Genomic DNA, 19,424 nt, shown 5'->3' with positions numbered 1-19,424 from the left:
CCCATATGAGAACAATTTTGAAAAAAACTTGATTTTCTCAAAAAGGTTATTTTAAAATATAAACAAAGCATTAGAAATTTCAACTTTAGATTCCTCGAAAACTAAAATGTTTTTGTGTACCAGGCATCCATAAATATGAAAGGAACATATATATAGAGAGAGAAAGAGACTTAAACTAATAATAATTATCCGATTAAAATTAAAAACGATAAATTGTTAAGGTAAAAATACTTACACTTATTAAATAATTTGCGCCATCTATGATGAACACTATTTTATAATATGATAAATTAGAAATCGTGGAAAACAGTTAATAATAATAAAAAGTTACAAAGCACACAGTGCTAGCTATAGGAAAATGCTAGCTATAGGAAAAACCAGTACAATTGGTAGCATTCAAAATTTGAAAATTAAGAAGAATCCAATTGTTACTTCTAGGTGATGAATGTATGAATTGTGGTTATGATGTCAAAATGGTAAGATACGTTTCACCTTGTATTATTCCCTCGAGTATGGCACAATATTTTGCAAGTGCCGAATTGTTTTACATAAATAATTAATATTTGATTGTCTTCAAGAAGAGTTTCGACATGTACGAGACTGTCAAAAACTGATGCCGATACCCTTTAGAGTAATGTTAACTCGTATTTGCTCTCGTTGCAAAGCAATTCAAGCAAATCCAGTCCCTAAATTTTGAGTACATTAACCAATACTTTGATTTTTACTAGTAAATATCACGGTCTTAATGGTCATTTTATGATTATATGAAACTAATGTATTCATTTTAGGGATCTCATTTCGAAACTAATAAAACAAAAAATAAAACTTCAAAAATATTTTTTAAAAATGTCCAGCGAGAACAATAGGCAGCAGAGCCGTGTTGAGAGAGCCTTGGACATGAGAAGCCAAAAAGCTAAAGGGTAAGAATAAAAGATTATTATATCCAATCCATGGCCATATATATAAAAATAATTACAACTTTTTCCCAAAATACAGCACTACTATTATGTACATTGTCATTGGGAATGCTTCCTTCCACCTCTAATACTATTTTCTATTTTCGGTCTTATTGACGTTTACTCGTTATTATCAATAAAAGAAATCACACCAGGCCCTTGGACTTTAATAGGTGAAGGAAACTATAAAGAAGAAAATGAAGTATCAATATTTGAATCAAGTGCTACTTCACCAAGCGTGTGCACAAGCAGCAACTTCGGAAATAGGATATGCTAAAACTGTCTATAATAAGTCAATGAGGGATTTAAATTTTAGTCATTGTTGTATAAATTTTCCCACGAGGATTATATTTGAATTTCAAATGCATACTTTTTGCCATTCAATGCCTTTCACCAGAAAAACTTGCAACGAAAACCAATGCCCCTTTCCACACCAATATTGGCAACCTGAGGAGGGCAGAAGCATGAACAGAAGGCACTTCTTTATCACCTTGATTTCTACTGGGGTATTTTAGGCATAAACCTACAAGTTGAATACTTGATTGCATCTTTTCGGTTGATGGTTGATAATCGAGGTCTACCCATAGTGCAAGGAATAAATACAGACAAAGCATGTCACTAAATAACTATTCTACTCACAAACTCACTTCAAAACTCAGTTCTCTCTACGCAACAATGATAATGGCAGTCCTGGTTACGAAAATAAAAAAGACAGTAGTAATTTATCAGCATGTGAGCTTCAAATTTGCGTTCAATTAGTGATCATTTTAAACTGGAATCTGGATAGCTGCTGAGGAATGGTGGATATAACTGGACCGTATCTCTGCAAACAAATGATACACAAAATTCATAAGACACGGAAAAAAGTTTAACATATTTTGACTGACAAGCATACCTATGTGGATAAGTTTAAAAATTAATACCATGATCAGTCTGTAGATGAAAACTTCGAACATATGCCCAAAAAAATAAAACATTTGAGATGGGTCCTATAATCTCCCAAATCAATTGAAAGCATCCCCTTACTTGAAATAGTTTCAGTTATTACACGTTGTTTTCCATTGGACAACCAATGATAATGAAGAATTCTTCAAATTATAAACAGTTCATTCAACAATCCAGTAACGGAAAAGAACTATAACACCATACCTGAACATTGTCATAGAGTTCAAACAATGGCACAGCTAGTAGTTTTAAATTTTTGGGCACTGCAAAGTATTCCCTTTCAGATAAGTGAACAAGGAAAAGTTTTTTGCACTCCTGCATACAAGATATTCAGTGGTATTATTGTAAGCACAGACCAACTAACCAACTAACCAAGGGAACCAGGAATCCAATGTATTAATGTCATTCTTTCCCAAAATTACCTTGGGTTTTGTGATATGAGGAGGGCATTATGGATACATTATGGTTTCAAAATTACCTTGGGTTTTGTGATATGAGGAGGGCAGTATGGATACATTATGGTTTCAAAATTTGGCCTCCACCAGATTGCAACACACTCACCTATCTGAAGTTTTCAAGAAATAAATGCAAATGAGCAACAAAAAACATGTGGATTGTCACAGAATGGCAAATTTAACATGGCTCTCCAAAGTACATGAGTAAAGAGTAAGTAATAATACCTGCCAGTCAGGCACAAGAGCTGGTGAATTAGCACCAAGCTTGCTAGTCAACTTTCTCTTCAAGCCCTCAATTTCTGTAAACAGCATTAAATAACCCCAAAAACAAGTAAATAAGCATAATCACAAGCTTCTATTTTCAAACTATCCAGTTCGCAATACAGAAGATAGCTTACCATTCTCTCCTGGTTTGAGACGACCACCCGGGAGTTTGCAAAATGTGTTTCCAATTTGCAGAAGAAGTATATGTGGATGATTATGTTCTTGAACCTGCAACATTGAAGGCATAAAGATGAGATAGGACACACGATCTTAAAGGAAATTAGATGAAACTCTTTTCTTATGAAAGTAATGCCATAGATGAGAGAATTAACAAGAACCCAGTGGGAAACCGTATTATAGGAATAAGTAATTGAAAAAGTAAAAATCTAAGTGTAGATGATGAATTCAACGCAGAACTAATCAGCTGTAAGTAAAGGATCCCACCAAAAGAGGATCAATTTTTTCTCCACCTAGATGGATATTTATGGTCTTAGTGAGCCAAAGTTCCAAAGGGGGGTGGTATGTACATGAAACTCTCATAATGTGGGGTTGGGGAAGGTCAAATATGTACACAACTTCATCCCCGTGACCAGAGAGGATGTCTCCATGATTAGACCTAATAACTACGAGGTCAACTAGAGAAACACTTAAATGCAATTTTATAGATCTACTGATATAGTCAATTAGCTTCAAATGTTCAACAATATTAAAGTTGCACAGGGGGAGTAGATTATATAACAGTGGAACGTCTCTTCAGTTTAGATAATTACGCATCCAATTATTGACATACTAATCTTACTAATCTCATAATTTCACCTGAGTTATTGAATTCAATTAACACACTTCACAAGTATAATCAAATCCCAACCAACATTAGCTCCAACAATAGAACACTGTAAAAAGATCTAAACATCTATATTGTCCTGTACCTACTGCACAATCTCTCCCCCATCCAAAAAAATCTTAAATCAAAACCCCTAAAACCAGGTAGAAGATGACACCATATGTCATACACTGTTTTTCAATTTAATACAAATAATTTTGTGACCAACCATAGATTTATCCAACAAGTATTCAACACTGGCTCCTAGTCTAGTAGCCAACTTGAAAAGATGAGTACCATGCATATGCTATGGTCACTTTCAATTTAAACAATTGCCTTCAACTTGGCCCCTATACTAAAAGTAAATCTCATGGTGTCATAATAACAACAGATTTATTAGAAGAAAGCAGGCAAACATTGTACAAACACAAAATAACCAGATAAAAAATTAGTGTCGCCACCACCTACGCTGATAAAAAAAAATAGAAAAAGAGAAAGAGAAAAAAAAGGTTAACATACATACCAGTAAAATCCCTTCCACACTGGTCCTCATTCCCTCCTTCATATAGCTGAAACAAAGGAAATGATGATATTTGAGAAGCCTTAGGGTATGTAACTAATTTGAGCAACACATAGGACAAAGAACAGGTTAAATTATAACAGGAGAAGGTTATAATCTCTTTTCTACTCTTCCGTTTTGAAGCAGGAGGGAAGAGTAGTCAAGATTTCATATCATGTCTAGAAGAAAACTAAAGTAAAAGGGGCTGTTTAATCTAGGGTTTGGAAAAGAAGAAGAAAAGCAAGAAGATACGCACTTGACTTTCATGCGAGCGAGACGATCGGCGACGGAGGTGTCCTTCTCCATCTTGGGCTCCTTTGTGCCAAACGTGTAGCTCGACAACGGGTATGTATTCACAACTTGCGACGACACCATTTTTTCTTCTCTTTTCTTTTCGATTAGAATCGAATTGAACTGAATGGTGAGAAGACACAGATTGAAGAAAAGAAAAAGAGACAGAACACTTCGCTCGATTGCGCTTTTGAATTAGGTCTGTAATATTTTTGAGATTAGGATTTGGATGTTCATTTTACTCTTGTCAACTCTCATACTGTTAAATCTCAACACCGGGTCATGGGCCCTATCCCCTCCCTCTCACGTTGCCAAACTCGCATTAATTAATTAATTGGATTACACTCTCATATGAGTTTCATCATGTTTTTAAAGAAAATAAATTCTACTTATGCATTATAAAGATATTATTATTTAAAAAATATAGATATATGAACCTCTTGTCATCATGAATATAATACAAGTTTTATATTTAGTTCACATAAATTACTTTTCTATTTTATTTTTAATTCTCTTTGAAAATTATATTTCTATTATATATTAGTGCACCTATATGTTTACTTTGTTTTTAAAATAAGAAAAAACAATAATATTTTCATTATAAGTATAAAAAAATATAAATATTTTTTATAATTTTATTATAGGAAATTTTATTTATTTTATAGATTATTTTTTATTATAGACAATTATTTTAATTTAAAAAATTAATAAATTTTAAAAAGTTAATAAATTTTAAAAAATTTCAAAAGAAAAAAATTAAGTATAAAAAAATAAACATTGAAATTGATAATGTAATTATTTTAGTTTAATGTTATATGAATTATTTTTCTATTTTAATTTTAATAGTGTCTTAAATTACAACTTTATTCCAGTGACAATCATGTGTTGTATGTTTATTTTTTTTAGGGTTAAATGTGTTTTTAGTCCCTAAACTATTCGCCGTTTCTGGTTTTCGTCCCTCTTTCAAAGAGTAAGGTACAATTTGGTCCTCATTCTTTTCGAAATGTTCGTTTTAGTCCTCGAAAACTAAACACTGTTTAAAAATTTGGTCCTCGTTTAGCAACCAATGAGGACTAAAACTAAAGTTTCGAGGACTAAGACGAACGTTTCTCAGGACCAAATTATACCTTACTTTGAAAGAGGGACGAAAACCAGAAACGGCCAATAGTTTAGGAACTAAAAATATATTTAACCCTTTTTTTTAAGATTGGAAAAATAATTTAAATGATTATTATGTATAGATATAATGGAAATCGCAAAATATTTATTATTTATAGATTATACTCGTTTATAAATAAATTGGGTGCTAGTATTATATTATTTGACATGTGAATATTTGTTATCAACAAAAAATAAAAATAATAATTTAATTTAAAATAAAGTTAATTGATATTTTATTAGATTAAATTTAATTAAAATTAAATTTTAATTTATATTTTATTTTATTTATATTAATTTTCATATATTTTTTAATAATTTTATTTAAATTTGATTTTTAAAATGTATAAATTATATATTTTTAATATTTTCCTGTGAGTATTTTCAGATTTTAAAATATTAGTAACTTTTTCAAAATAGGTACACGTAGATTTTAAAATATTAGTAACTTTTTTCAAAATGGATACCCGTACATGGAGGATGAGTTGACGGTAAAGCTTTCTGTTTACGAATCCAATTACAAATAGACACTATGACTCGTTATCATCCATAGTATATAGGATATGATATTTATACATTTATTTTGAAGATAATATATATATATATATATATATATATATATATATATATATATATATATATATATATTGATTGAAAGTTATACAATAGTTTTAAAAATATGATAAATATTTGAATCCAAATTAAAATTATATATATTAAAATTGTTAACATCACAATTTATAAATCATAAAATACTACTATAATTAGATACTTTAATAAATATTGATAAAGTATTATAAAATATTAAGTACAAACATTCATTAAATACGGATAAATGATTTAAATTAAAATATCAATTTATCATAATTAGATATTATTATGAAAAATTTAAGAATTATTCAAATTAACCGTGTATTGAACAAAGAACAATTCTCCTTCGTAAAGTTGTAAAACTGAACCTTCTCTAATCCAGGGTGGGAAATACTTTTCTACAAATATTGTTTTGAAGTTATAAATTCAAGGAAGTCTCCAACATAGTCATAGGCACCTTAAAAATCTTCTTTTTTAAAATGTGACTTAGTTGTAGGCTGTAGCCTTTGGTTAAATTCAATGAAAGATTCTCCTCAAATACGAAAAATCCAAAATTAGGTTTCATTCTTCATCCAACAAGTGGCAGTGGAACTTTAAGTGATTTTTATGGCACTCATTGTTGAAGTGTTTGTTGCAACTTATTAGAGTTGAAGTGTTCATCTCTTTCACATAGTCTATAATACTTTGTGAATGTGTTATTAAAAAGAAAGATGAAAATGTGAGAATATTGAGACAAGGAAGCTAAGAGGAGCCGTTTCACAGGGTTCATAATTGCAAATTTAGAAACAGACGGGTATTTAATATAATAAAATTATATAATTATAAAATTTTAAAATAATAAAAAAACAAAATAACATGTTGTGATAGATCAAGATAATAGTAATATAAGTCATTTAACTCATTCAATTAAAAAAATTTAACAACATTGAATGAAAAATATAAATTTATTAAATATTTAATAGATTATAAAAATTTATTAAAAACTTAATTGAAAGTTTCAAAATTTATTAAAAACTTAAAACTTAATTAAATATTTTTTTTATAAATTTATTAATATAATTATTTACTATTTTTAATTATATATTTGATATTTTAAATAATAAAATGTTATTAATAGTATTTAAATAGTTTGGATGTATAATTTATTTGTTTATCAAAAAATTAGAGCTGTCAAAACAAGCCACCCCGTCCACCACGGGTTGATCAGTTAGTGAGTCAACCCAATCCGACTCATTTATTAGCGAGCCATAAAAATTCAAACTCAGCCCGACCCACCACGGGTTGGTGGGTAAACGGGTTGGCTCACTGACTCACTTAATTATAATTTTTTAAATAAAAAAAATTACAAACTTTCTATAATTCAAATCTAAACAAATTTCACTCTCATGGATGTTTAATAAATTTTGAAAATAAGGAACTTAAATAATTTTTTCAAGGAAAAAAACATAATAAATATTTTTTTATAAAATTAAAATTAAATTTTTAATAAAATAAGATTAGGTAAGTGGGTTGGTGGATTAACCCGGTCCACCACGGGTTCAACCCGCATGAACCGAGTTTAAATGAGATGGGTTTAAATGAACTGGGTTAAAATCTGACCCGTATAAAAAAAATATAATTTTTTCAAACCCAACCTGGCCCGAACCCGTGGTGGGCCAGGTTGACTCGCGAATTGTGACCAATTTTGACAGCTTTACAAAAAATACTATAATTTTTAATTGATATTTTTATAATAGTTTTAGTAAAATAAATAAATATTGTAATTGTATTGTTAAAATAAAAAACTAATCGTGTCAATTCACTTTAATTATATTATAATAAATATATAAAATAAATTAAAAAAGTAAAACATTATTAAATGAATTAACCACCAATCTATTAATCCAGTGTTAGATCAAATCAAATTATAAAATTGATGATTATAAAAAAATGAGTTAAATTAAGCTGATATATTTTAACTGACGTGTGAAGTTTACCATAGATAGAAATTATTTGTATTTCGTATGAATCAAATTCTGAAAACGTTTATGTAAGAGTTGGATACTCTTTTACTCAAGATTACCAGCAACACAAGCTATAACAAATATACCAAATTAATTAAATTTATTCAACCACAACAAATGAAAAAAAAAAATCATAATTACATATCCCGTGTAGCAGCAAAGGTCATCTATATAATCCTAAAACGATCACTTTCGTGAGTTTATTCAGTCACATACAAATAATAGATTATATTTTTTGAACCATTAATGAAAAGTAATTAATTGAATATTGTCCTTCATCAGAAGTGGATGCCCCCTACGATTCATTCACGCATAGCTACACAAACCAAAAACGCAGGAATCCCCTTTGGTGCACTTGTTGCCGCATTTTCCACAATGGTGCTTGTCAACCATAGGATTCACACATTTACCTTTGCAACACACTTGCGAGTACTTGCACTTTTTTCCGCACATGCCACAGTTATTTCTGTCCGTTGACACATTCACACATTTCTTCTTGCAACAGTCAGGTCCTTCGCTGCCCTTAGTGCGACAAACTCTAGGGTATTTATCACAAGTCATGGCCCCATGCACAGTTTTATGGCCATTGAGGCTTTTGGCTCCACGGAGAGACGCTAATTCTTCACTTTCAGAAGATGGGGTAACAGTAGAGTTCTGGCTTTTGATGGTGGTCAGGAATGCTGATTCTTTTTTGTGTACTGTTTCTGAATCAGCAATGACCAAAGCCATTAGCATAGCCACAAGGAAGAGTATCTGAAGAAGGAACTTCATATCTGAATCGAAAGGTTTTGTTGCAGTGGAATGAAGGGTTCTTGGGTGGCTATATATACAGATGGAATGGAGTCAATTCAACGAGCTTCAAACAGTGTGCAAGTGGAGCGGTCTAATTCAACAGCTAGCTAACTAATCTGTGCTGAATTAACGAAATTAGATAGATTTGTTTTTTTTACGTATGAAATGTGAATGTGTAGCATATGTTGTTGTGTTTTGTTATTCAGATCGCGAGATTAACATGTGCCGAACATTTAAGTACAAAAGTATTAAGGAAAACGCAGTCTTTCCTGAAATAAACCAGAAAAACCGGTACTGAGGCACTGATATATGCTCTTTCTTCCTTCTGACCTTCTCATATAAGAAATAGAAATAAGTATATTACACACACATAGTCAACAACTACCTTAACGTGTTTCATTTCATATACCTTTTACTGGTTTAAAGTATTTTCAAGATTACAAATTGTACTTTTGCTTTATTTTCATTTTGTTTGATTGTCTCATGTCTATTTCAAATTACTTTATTCTATAATTTAATAAAAATATTGTATGATTTGTCATAAGGTTAATAATAAATATACAATATGAAAAATATATTATAATTGAAAGTAAAGTAATTTATCTATAAATAAAATATTATAAGATTTAGGAAAAATAATTAAAAATTAAATCATAAATACTTCCGAACTATATTTCATCAGTCAAAATGAAAATTCATACAAGAATGTCGTATAAATACACGCAATTTCACTGAATATTTTAATAGATGAACTTAACAGTTGCCAATGTTACCAATTTTAATTGGTTCTCCTTTTAATTAAATTTTGTTCATGTCAACACAAGTCATAAGTTAGTTCAGAAATATTTTTTTATTTAAGTACATATATCATTAAATTGAATTTACCTTTATCATTTGCTAATTGAGGAGATTCTGTCACAAAGAAAGTCGATGTTTACAAAACAAACTTTTCCATGTGTAAAAAAAAAAAAACAAACAAACGTGTTATCCTTTTACATGAATGATAAAATATAAACCGTAGTCAACATTTTCCAAAGACTGTTCTCTGCATGAATGACAAAGTCTTATTATGTCTCCTATTTGCATGAAAAAAAATATATTAACCTTACTTTTTGAGGCAGGTATATTCCAACTAAATTATTAAGTCAATACTTTTTAAAAATTAGTCTTTAATTCAGAAAAAAGTCTCAAAATCATTAAATTTTTTTCCAAACTTAATCATTTTTTAAATGAATAAAATAGCACTGTTATTAGTATTTTATCAATTTTTGTTATAATATTTTGATGTTAGATTTATTAATTTATTTAAAAGTGTAAATATGTTGGTCTACTACAAATGTTTTCCAAAGTTTGCTTAAATTACTAGTTGTGTTTTGCTGTAAAGTGCCTTCGTGGAAAAAAAGGTGTTTATATATTATTATTCTTGGAAAAATAAACTTGGACTTTTCTTTATTCTAAATTTATCTTTTGACTATTGGTGTTAAACACCTTGGATTATATATTTTTGAGTATTTTGATTAAATTCAATTTATAGGCCAAACTGTTTATTAGATTGAGTTTTCGATGTTTAGCTTATAAAAATAACTCGTTCATGATATATTATATGTTTAATTTTAATTTATTACATGTATGTTTTGTAAAAAAATAAAAATTGAGAAAAATTGGTACATTAAACATAATTTTCTTTCTTTCTTTTTATTTAAAAACGCTGTATAAATTTTACTTCTATTATAAATTCAACTTGTTTATTTTTTTTTATCTTTATAAAAAAAACTATTTCTTTTACTTGTAAGGAATACAGATATATACCGTCGAATTCAAATCGTAATATATATAAACTGAATTTTGGACATTTTCTCTAAAAGAAAGCTCTAACTTTTGACTTTTGCATTACTTTTTAAGTTTGAATTTTGATTTAATAATTTTAAATGCATTTCTTAATCACAATATATACAATATAAATATTTAAAAGGCTATATTAAACTAATTTGGTAAAAATTCATAAAATAAAATTACTTTAATGTCAACTCATTTTTAATTGGTTCATTCGCTTTTGATTTAATAGAAAAATGATTTATATCAGTCCACTCAAATTATTTTAATTGAGTTGGTTAAGATAAAATTCTATTTAGCATTCCTTATTAATTTTGTGTTTAAGATAGTTATTATATTTATTATACCTAAATATTATCTAGTTTGTAATTAGGTAATAGCATCACAATTTATCTTGACAAAAATGGTGTTTACTGATTGAGAGAAAAAATATATTAGATGTTCCGCTTACACTTGTTAATTTGATTTTTTCATATGACGTGGTCATGAATTACATAGATTGATACTAGAAAAATTCATAGAACCAAAAAAACCTCCCTATTAAAAAAAGTTCACTATTCACAAAAAATCTTATGAGTTAAGATCAGCATATGAGCTTTTTTTAAAAAAATATTATTTTAAATAAAAAAATACAATTAACTCAATTTATTGTAAATCTAAGTGTTTTTAATATATACAAACGTTGTAATTAGTATAACATAAACTTGTGAGAGATTTCAACAAATTTGTTTTCTTTTATATAAGAAAATTACGCGATAAAACATTGAAATTTTTTAACTGGCTAAACATATTACATAAGATAATCATTTATTTTTTTTTACTAAAAAATAATTTAAATCTGAATTTATAAGTCATCTCAATTTGAATGTTTAAAACAATAAATTTATAAATAATAAGTTTATAAATTTTTTTATTATATGTTGTTTATTTTTTTTGTAATGTATGAATTAACTTAAATTCTACCAATTATTTATTTTTCTTTATAATCAATATATATATATATATATATATATATATATATATATATATATATATAATACATATATATTTAATGATTACAAAATCCACAAAAATATTTTAAACAACATTAATCAAATTATCTTTATAAATATCCCGATTGTTTAGACATAAGAGAATATGAAGAGAAGATATTTCAACCTTCACAGTGAGTTAACTTGATACTTCTTAAATTAAGAAGGAGAAAATAATTAAAATAGCTTATAGACGTATCTTGTGAGTACACCTCAATTCCATACGAACAATTTTTAACAGGTTTCTTACAAAAATGTTGCGTAAATTTTGTTAAATTCTATAATATATTTATAGAAAATGTGTAGTCAAATGAAAAAAATCCTGTAAAGTAAGTAGGCATTCAAATATCAATATCATTGATTAAATTGAATGAATTTATATAAGTTAATCACATGTTTTTATAAGATTCTTAATTTTTTTTTTAATTTTTTATTCCTTTTTACGAAAACTTAGTTTGTTTTGCTCAACTATTTATGTTTTGTGGTTCTACATTTTTATTTTTAAATTAACAACATTTTCGTTAATGTCCCTCTTGTAGGAGATTATATCATTCTGTACCCGTTGATTATAATTTATAAACATTGGACATGTTATAGTTGTTATTAGTATTATTATTCGTATTTTATTTTTTGATAATATCTATTCAATAAAAGCTCAATCCAATTCATTGTTTTCTTTTTCAATAAATAAACTACCCAATCCATTCATGAAACAACATTTTAAAAAAAACTCAAGAAAATTATAAAATGAATTTGAAAAAACTAAATAAAAAACAAATTTACGAATTATTTAATGCTGAAAAAATTAATTACATTAAATTAATTAATTTGGTTTCGATAGCATAATCCACTGAAATTTGGATAAACAAAAGATGAATCATTATTTTGATAGGTAAATGTGATCCGTGTTTATATTTTCATTTCTTTATATATGCAAACTAATGAATAATGACAACTGTCATGTGAAGAGCATCACTGATTACATACAACTAATATTTGAATTGAAAATCTTATCATATTTGATGAGAGAATTACATAATAAACATTTCAATAAAAAATAAAGAACATACATAATAGTTTCACCAATTACAAACTATTTTGAAAACAATAATAAGGATATTCAAGAAACATATATAATTGGTAAAAACCAAGCAGATAACCATTGCAAAGAATAATAATGATGTTTGAGTGTTGTAAACTCTATGCATAGTTGCACATCCCCAAAACACAAGAACCTTTGGTGTTGCACTTGTTGCCACATTTGCCGCAATGCTTCTTGTTAGTGTTAGGGTTGACGCACTTCCCTTCGCAACATATCTTTCCGAAACTGCATTTCTTTCCACACCTCCCACAGTTGAGTCGATCTGTCGAAAATTTCACACACTTGTTGTTGCAGCAATTAGGCCCTGCACTACCTTTAACAACACATATCTTCGGATTCTTTTCACATGTCAATGCCACCCTTCCATTCTCGGAAAGGAACCGCCTTCTTCCCCGAAGAGACTTTACCTCTTCATTCCAATCTAAGGATGTTCCTGACAGAGTAGTAATGGCCAAAGCCATTATCAAGACCACACAAAAGAGGGTCTTCAACAACTTCATTGTTGTTTTTTACGTTTCTGTTAATGTATAGAAAATTTAAGTATGGGTGAAGGTGAATGTTTTTGGATCAGAATGCTTCAGGTATTTATAGAAGAGGAGGTTGATGAGTTTTGCTTTTGCATAGATTACGTGCATGAGCGAATAGCCTACGTGTGTGTTATTAGTGGACTGGTCTAAATCAATGGCCAAATTAATGGGATAAAGTTAGGCTTAATTTTTGGCAGGAACTTCTTCAACATAACTAATAAGTTGAAAATGGAAAGATTATTCAAGAACAACTAAATTCTAACAGCTGCTCTTTTAATTATGTGCAGTCTAAGGAAACTAAAAATTCGTTACAGAACCACCATGCTATGCACACATTATCCGATCGCCTAGTTTGACCTTTGTTTTCTATAGCTATATATTTTGACTTCGCATTTTGTAAATAACATACTAATTAGGTGACAAAATTCTCATATGATTCATTTTTTTTATTTTTTTTTCACTTGATTGAGTTAATATTTTTAAATAAAGTCAATTTTAATCTTTCTTTAACTTGACATAGTTTGAAAAGAGACACGTGTTAAACCAAAAGATACTAAAATAAGTAATTCAGATTTTAATACGTGATATTTATAATGACGTTAACTTAATGAAAACAATTAAATTAATTTATTTAAAAGATATTAAGATTAAATTTAGTTAATAAAATATAAAAACTAAAATAAATGACAAATCCAATTATAAAATAGTCAAATTAAATAAGCTTATATAAAAATATGAATTCGTATTTGAACTTTATTTTCCCATTGTATATAGCTCATGTCATATTCACACGATACTATTATTAGAAGGATGGCACACAAAAATATTAACAAGTATTGAAAGTGGTTTATGTTAAAAACCTTCTATTTTATAAAATTGTTTCAATTTATTAATAATTTTTTATCATTATCCATATTATATATATATATATTATTGTCTAAAGAATTTGATTAAAATAAATTGATATTATCTTAATAAATACAACTTAACTCTAATTTAGCTTTATAAATCTATCTTGGAAGATAATTTCAGTCCATTAAAAAAAATCAATATAAAATAAAATTACCCATTAACCAAAATTTTGAGTGTATGCAAAAATAACATACACATTTATGAAAAAAATAATTTATTACTTAATTGTCATGGTGCATACAATGCAATGTAACATTATTTCATTCATCCAGCCCAAGTTACCTCATTTCTCCATCTATCAAGAGCAAGAAAATGAAGTCTAAATCTTAGAAAACATGTATAGCATATTACTGATTGAGACTAACAGAGTTAGTAATTCAACATTAACCTATATGCTTTGTTTGACTTTGGTAGAGAGTGAAAGAGAAATAAAAGAAGGTATAAATGTTTTTTTTGAATTTGGAGGAAAAGAATGAAAAACAAAGAATAATATGATAGAATAAAAATTAAATTAATTAAGTAACATATTAAACTAATAAAAATTCAATAAATATAATGACGAATTAAACTTTGGTTAAAATAATAAAAATAATGACGAATTATAATTAAAAAATTATAAAATAATTATCTTAAAAAGTTGGAAAAAATATAAAAAAGTTTACTTAAAAATTAATTTTCAATCTTTTTAAATAATTAATTATAAATAACTATTTGTTTTCTACATATCAATTTAAAAAAATTAAAATTTAAAATTTAAAAAAATTGATTTATAATTTAATTAATTGAATTTAAATTTTATTTGTAAAATTAAGACCTGAAAATTAAAATAATTTATTTTAAAAAAATAATTTAAATAATTTTATTTATTATAATATAAATTTTTAACTATTTGTTATAATAATAAAAGCTTAAATGTTTTTATATTTAAAAATATTAAATATGATTTTATTCTTCAAACTAACATTTGAAATTAGAATAGATTCATATTTCAAATTTTAATAAATTTCCGCTACAAAAATCATATTAATTTATTCTTAAAATTCGAAAACCAAATAAATGAAAGTTAAAAAAAAACTAATTACTATTTTGAATTTAAGACTTCAAACATATTTAATTTTATTTGAAAAATTATCATTTATATATTTATATAAGTAAACCTAAAGGTTAAAATATAATTTAAATTTTATGTTTGGTTAATTGAGTTTTAATTATACCACAAATTTATATTTTTTAATTTAATTTTTATTAAAAAAATTCATTTGTTTAAAAAAATAAATTCTATCCTAGTACCCACTTATTTAATTATTATTATTAACAAGATGATGACGTAATGGTTACTTGTATTTATTTATATTTTGAAGGATTTCTTTTTAATAAAAATTCAATTAAAAAATATCAAAATTTATAATATAATATAAACTTGATTGAAGTTTAACTATCTTTTTTTCTTGGAGGTTTTCATGGCCTTGTACAAACACGTGGATTAAACAATATAAAACCAGGTAGTATTAAAAAAACAAATAGCTGGGCCCACGTCCAATATTCCAAATCACCATGTCCTTTTACTACGCCAAAGAACGGTGGTGAGCGAGAAGGGCCAAGGCAATGGCATCAGCAGCAGCGCCGTCGCTGAAAGCGGTACTGGACCGCGTCCAAGGGGCTACTGAGCGCTCTGGCCGGAATTTACAAGAGATCCGTGTTGTGGCGGCTAGCAAGACGAAGTCAGTTTCTGCTCTCCGTCAGGTATACGACGCGGGCCATAGATTCTTCGGCGAGAACTACGTTCAGGAAATCCTTCAAAAAGCTCCTCAGGTTAGTTAGCTCTTTCCCTTTCATGCTTTTTGGATTCAGTTCTCAGTACTTACATTTCCTTTCCCAATCACAGCTTCCCGATGACATCCAGTGGCATCTCATTGGCAATTTGCAGAGTAACAAAGTCAAGCCTCTTATCGGTATCTATTATTCACTATCCCAGCTTCCATTTCTGCAACGAAAACGACGTTGTTTCATTATTATTGTCTCAATTTCGATTAATTTAGAGTTTAAGACGTGTTATTTCATTCTCAAACTTGATTTAAAAAAAATATGGGCACTTGTAAAATAACTTTGCCTAATTGTTGATTAAGAAACATGAGGACAACTTTGCTAAATGGTGGATTTTGGAAATTTTGTTTTGTGGAGTTCATATTTACCACATTAATAAATGGGTTCAATGTTGAGGTGATGATTGGGGATTCTTATGCTTTTCTCTTTTGTTTCACAGCTGGTGTTCCCAACCTTGCTTGTGTAGAAACTGTGGATGACGAGAAGGTAATTTTTTTTTCTTCACAATTTTTTTTGGTTGTCGAGGTAGCATGTTTTCACGTGTATGAGTACACAGATAAGGAGCTAAATCCTGAGTAAATTTTAAATTCTTTGAGGGGGGACGGAATATGGAAAATTCTTCATAGAACCTGGAAATTAGGTATAATATGATAACGAGTTTCAGGCAAGATTTTTGGGTTTCAATTGCAGTCTTTAGGATTGGAGCATCTAAACTAAATGGTAATTTTGCAGATGGGCCTCACATTCTAGAATTAATTTGTGGCGCCACCTCTTAGTCAATGGGTTCTCTGGATTTGTGCAAATAAATTTATATTAAATGTTAGGCTTGTTTGGATGAACTTCTCTGTCTAAAAGAGTAAAATAAGAAGAAAACTTGAAATTAGCTTCTTCATAAACTATTATCAGCTTATGTATAAGTTAATATATAGAAATACTGTCACAGAGTTTGTCTATTTTTCTTTAATTTTTGGATAAGCTAATTTTAATTTGTAAATGTCAAAATCATTTTTTCTTCTTATTTTCTTTCTTAGAAGGGCTTATTGAGAAACTCATCCAAGGAGAACTTTAATGTCCGATATCAATTCTTTACAATTCTGTTCTGTAAAGTAAAAATTAATTTCAATTTTGAAATGATACAGAAAATAGTTTACGTCTAAAATGTGCTGTCAAACAAGATATTTTTTATTTAGTGCATGCGATCTTAGTATTCTATTGCAAATGGTGTACCAATTATTGGTATTCCATTGTCTGACAGATAGCAAATCTTCTCGATCGTGCTGTAGCGACTGTTGGCAGGAAACCGTTAAAGGTTTTTGTTCAAGTGAATACGAGCGGAGAAATCTGTAAGTTGCACTTGACAGATTAGCCAACCAATTCACTAGTTACTATATGCAGTACGGTATCTTAATAATGTTGACTTGGTTGTGTTAGATTATTAACCCAATTTTTTTTAACACGGCTTGTCTATAATAGATTTAATGTGAAAATATCATCAAAATCACAAGAAAATGTTGCTTCTAATTCTTTTATGGAAGATATGTTTGGAAAATCATTGATTATAACTGATAGATCACTATACCTAAATATGTAAATGAAACGAATATTTATTAGAAGGATTACTTGACTTTTCATTTGTTCCATTTTAAAACATAGCTGCTGTTTTCAGTTTATTATTGGTATCAAGAATGATATGTGACTGCTATTTCTTGCCAGCCAAATTTGGTGTTGAACCAGCTCTGTGTGTGGATCTTGTAAAGCACATCACAAACTGCCCAAACCTTGAGTTTTCTGGTCTAATGACAATTGGCATGCTGGATTATTCATCCACCCCTGAAAATTTTAAGGTGGAGACTGTACATTTTGGACATAGTTTATTGGTCTTTTTGGGTCTTCCTATCTGTTTACTTTTGTAGATAATTCTCCAAACTGAATATTCTTCTGCACTATCAAGATGTTGTCCAATTGCAGAAGTGAAGTTTGTAAAGCACTTGGAATACCAGAAACGCAATGTGAGCTATCGATGGGCATGACTGGAGACTTTGAGCAAGCTGTAAGGAATCATATTTTCCCCTTAATAGAGATGGCTTAAACAGGAAGAGATACGTATGTGATTTGTGATTATATTTTTTTAACCAGCTAACTCTAATTTTGCAGATCGAGATGGGAAGTACAAATGTTAGGATTGGGACTGCCATATTTGGAGCCAGAGAATATCCAACGAAAGACGAGAAGTAGCTATCCTAATTTTGCAGTCTCTTTGTGGGTTGGTATATTGGTGCTGACATTCACATATCAAACTCAGAACAGCACGAGCAAATTATTCAAGCTATAACTTAGTATATCCGTGAACATGAATTTGTATTCGGAATAATCTTCTAGATTGAAGGCTGTATACATTTTCTGTCAAACATAAGAACCAACCTATTCAGCTGAAGCTGAACCAAGATAATTTGAAAGAATAATGATGTGCAGCACCGAAAATAATTATATGAAAAATAGCACATCTGGCGAGTTACATATGTATTAGAAGTAACTTTGTTCTCTTATCTAAATGGTCATACTTGTTTTTTACTAATGAATTTGAATTCCCGAACTTTCGCGCCTATCGCTTCTGCGTCAAACATGATGCGCGTCCCAATCTTCCCAGGTAATAAAATTTCTCAATCAATTCCTAAACGAGTAGCGCTGTACTTGTAAAGAAAATAATTTTGCTGCAGATAATCAAATATGCATAACATACTTCAAGTACTCATATGGTTTGGTTTGGTATGGGATGGAGCCATAAAAACTCACAAAGACTAAAAAGCTTTCATTGTAAAAATTTTCATGATCAAAATCTTTACAAAATCTTTAAAAAAATATTTATTTTGAATATAAGAAAAATATAATTAAATCTTAATTTGTAATAAATTTAAATACTTTTAATTTGTTAAAGAATTATATACAAATATTTTAATCAGATTAATATAGATTTGTAAAATGTTTCAATAAATTTACTTGTTTGAAATCTTTATTTGACTAAACATATTTAATTTTCCCTAAACAAAGTTTTAAGATATATAAGATAATCATTCAATTTTGTTGTAAAAAAAATTTATTAAAACCAATAAGACATTTTAATTTAAAAGTTTAAAATAATAATTTTATGGATTTTTTATTACATGTTTTTATTATTTTTTTATATGACTTAAATTTATAATTAAATTCTATCAATTATTTATTTTTCTTTAATAATAATAAAATATATATATATATATATATATATATATATATATATATATATTTATAATAAATATATATTTAGTAATTATAAAAACTTTAGTGTGAGTTTTATCATAACTAATTCAATATTTTCATA

The 19,424-nt window shown here is 28.0% G+C and overlaps 3 protein-coding genes across 3 annotated transcripts; 1 reads left to right on the top strand and 2 right to left on the bottom strand.

The window, feature by feature from the left end:
* Positions 1 to 1,144: 1,144 nt before the first annotated feature.
* On the bottom strand, positions 1,145 to 4,558 carry LOC124838553 (Cleavage/polyadenylation specificity factor, 25kDa subunit). The gene is made up of 7 exons (XM_047314182.2): positions 4,259 to 4,558; positions 3,967 to 4,012; positions 2,755 to 2,848; positions 2,582 to 2,655; positions 2,380 to 2,466; positions 2,106 to 2,216; positions 1,145 to 1,779 (listed from the first exon to the last, which is right to left on the bottom strand). The coding sequence occupies exons 1-7, from the start codon at positions 4,375 to 4,377 to the stop codon at positions 1,708 to 1,710; spliced, it is 603 nt and encodes a 200-aa protein (XP_047170138.1). The 5' UTR covers positions 4,378 to 4,558; the 3' UTR covers positions 1,145 to 1,707.
* Positions 4,559 to 8,240: 3,682 nt separating this feature from the next.
* On the bottom strand, positions 8,241 to 8,816 carry LOC124838458 (stigma-specific STIG1-like protein 1). Its single transcript, XM_047314060.2, has one exon. The coding sequence runs from the start codon at positions 8,814 to 8,816 to the stop codon at positions 8,352 to 8,354; it is 465 nt and encodes a 154-aa protein (XP_047170016.1). The 3' UTR covers positions 8,241 to 8,351.
* Positions 8,817 to 15,782: 6,966 nt separating this feature from the next.
* On the top strand, positions 15,783 to 18,669 carry LOC124838561 (uncharacterized). The gene is made up of 7 exons (XM_047314193.2): positions 15,783 to 16,054; positions 16,128 to 16,194; positions 16,506 to 16,552; positions 17,322 to 17,409; positions 17,780 to 17,910; positions 18,018 to 18,116; positions 18,221 to 18,669. The coding sequence occupies exons 1-7, from the start codon at positions 15,848 to 15,850 to the stop codon at positions 18,299 to 18,301; spliced, it is 720 nt and encodes a 239-aa protein (XP_047170149.1). The 5' UTR covers positions 15,783 to 15,847; the 3' UTR covers positions 18,302 to 18,669.
* The last annotated feature ends 755 nt before the right edge of the window (positions 18,670 to 19,424 follow it).

This window comes from Vigna umbellata, chromosome 5 (genome assembly GCF_029865625.1).
Source record: "Vigna umbellata cultivar VRB3 chromosome 5, Vumbellata_1.0, whole genome shotgun sequence".
Lineage (NCBI taxonomy): Eukaryota > Viridiplantae > Streptophyta > Magnoliopsida > Fabales > Fabaceae > Vigna > Vigna umbellata.
Note: the sequence above shows the minus strand (reverse complement) of the source record. Positions and strands in the feature narration are given on the sequence as shown.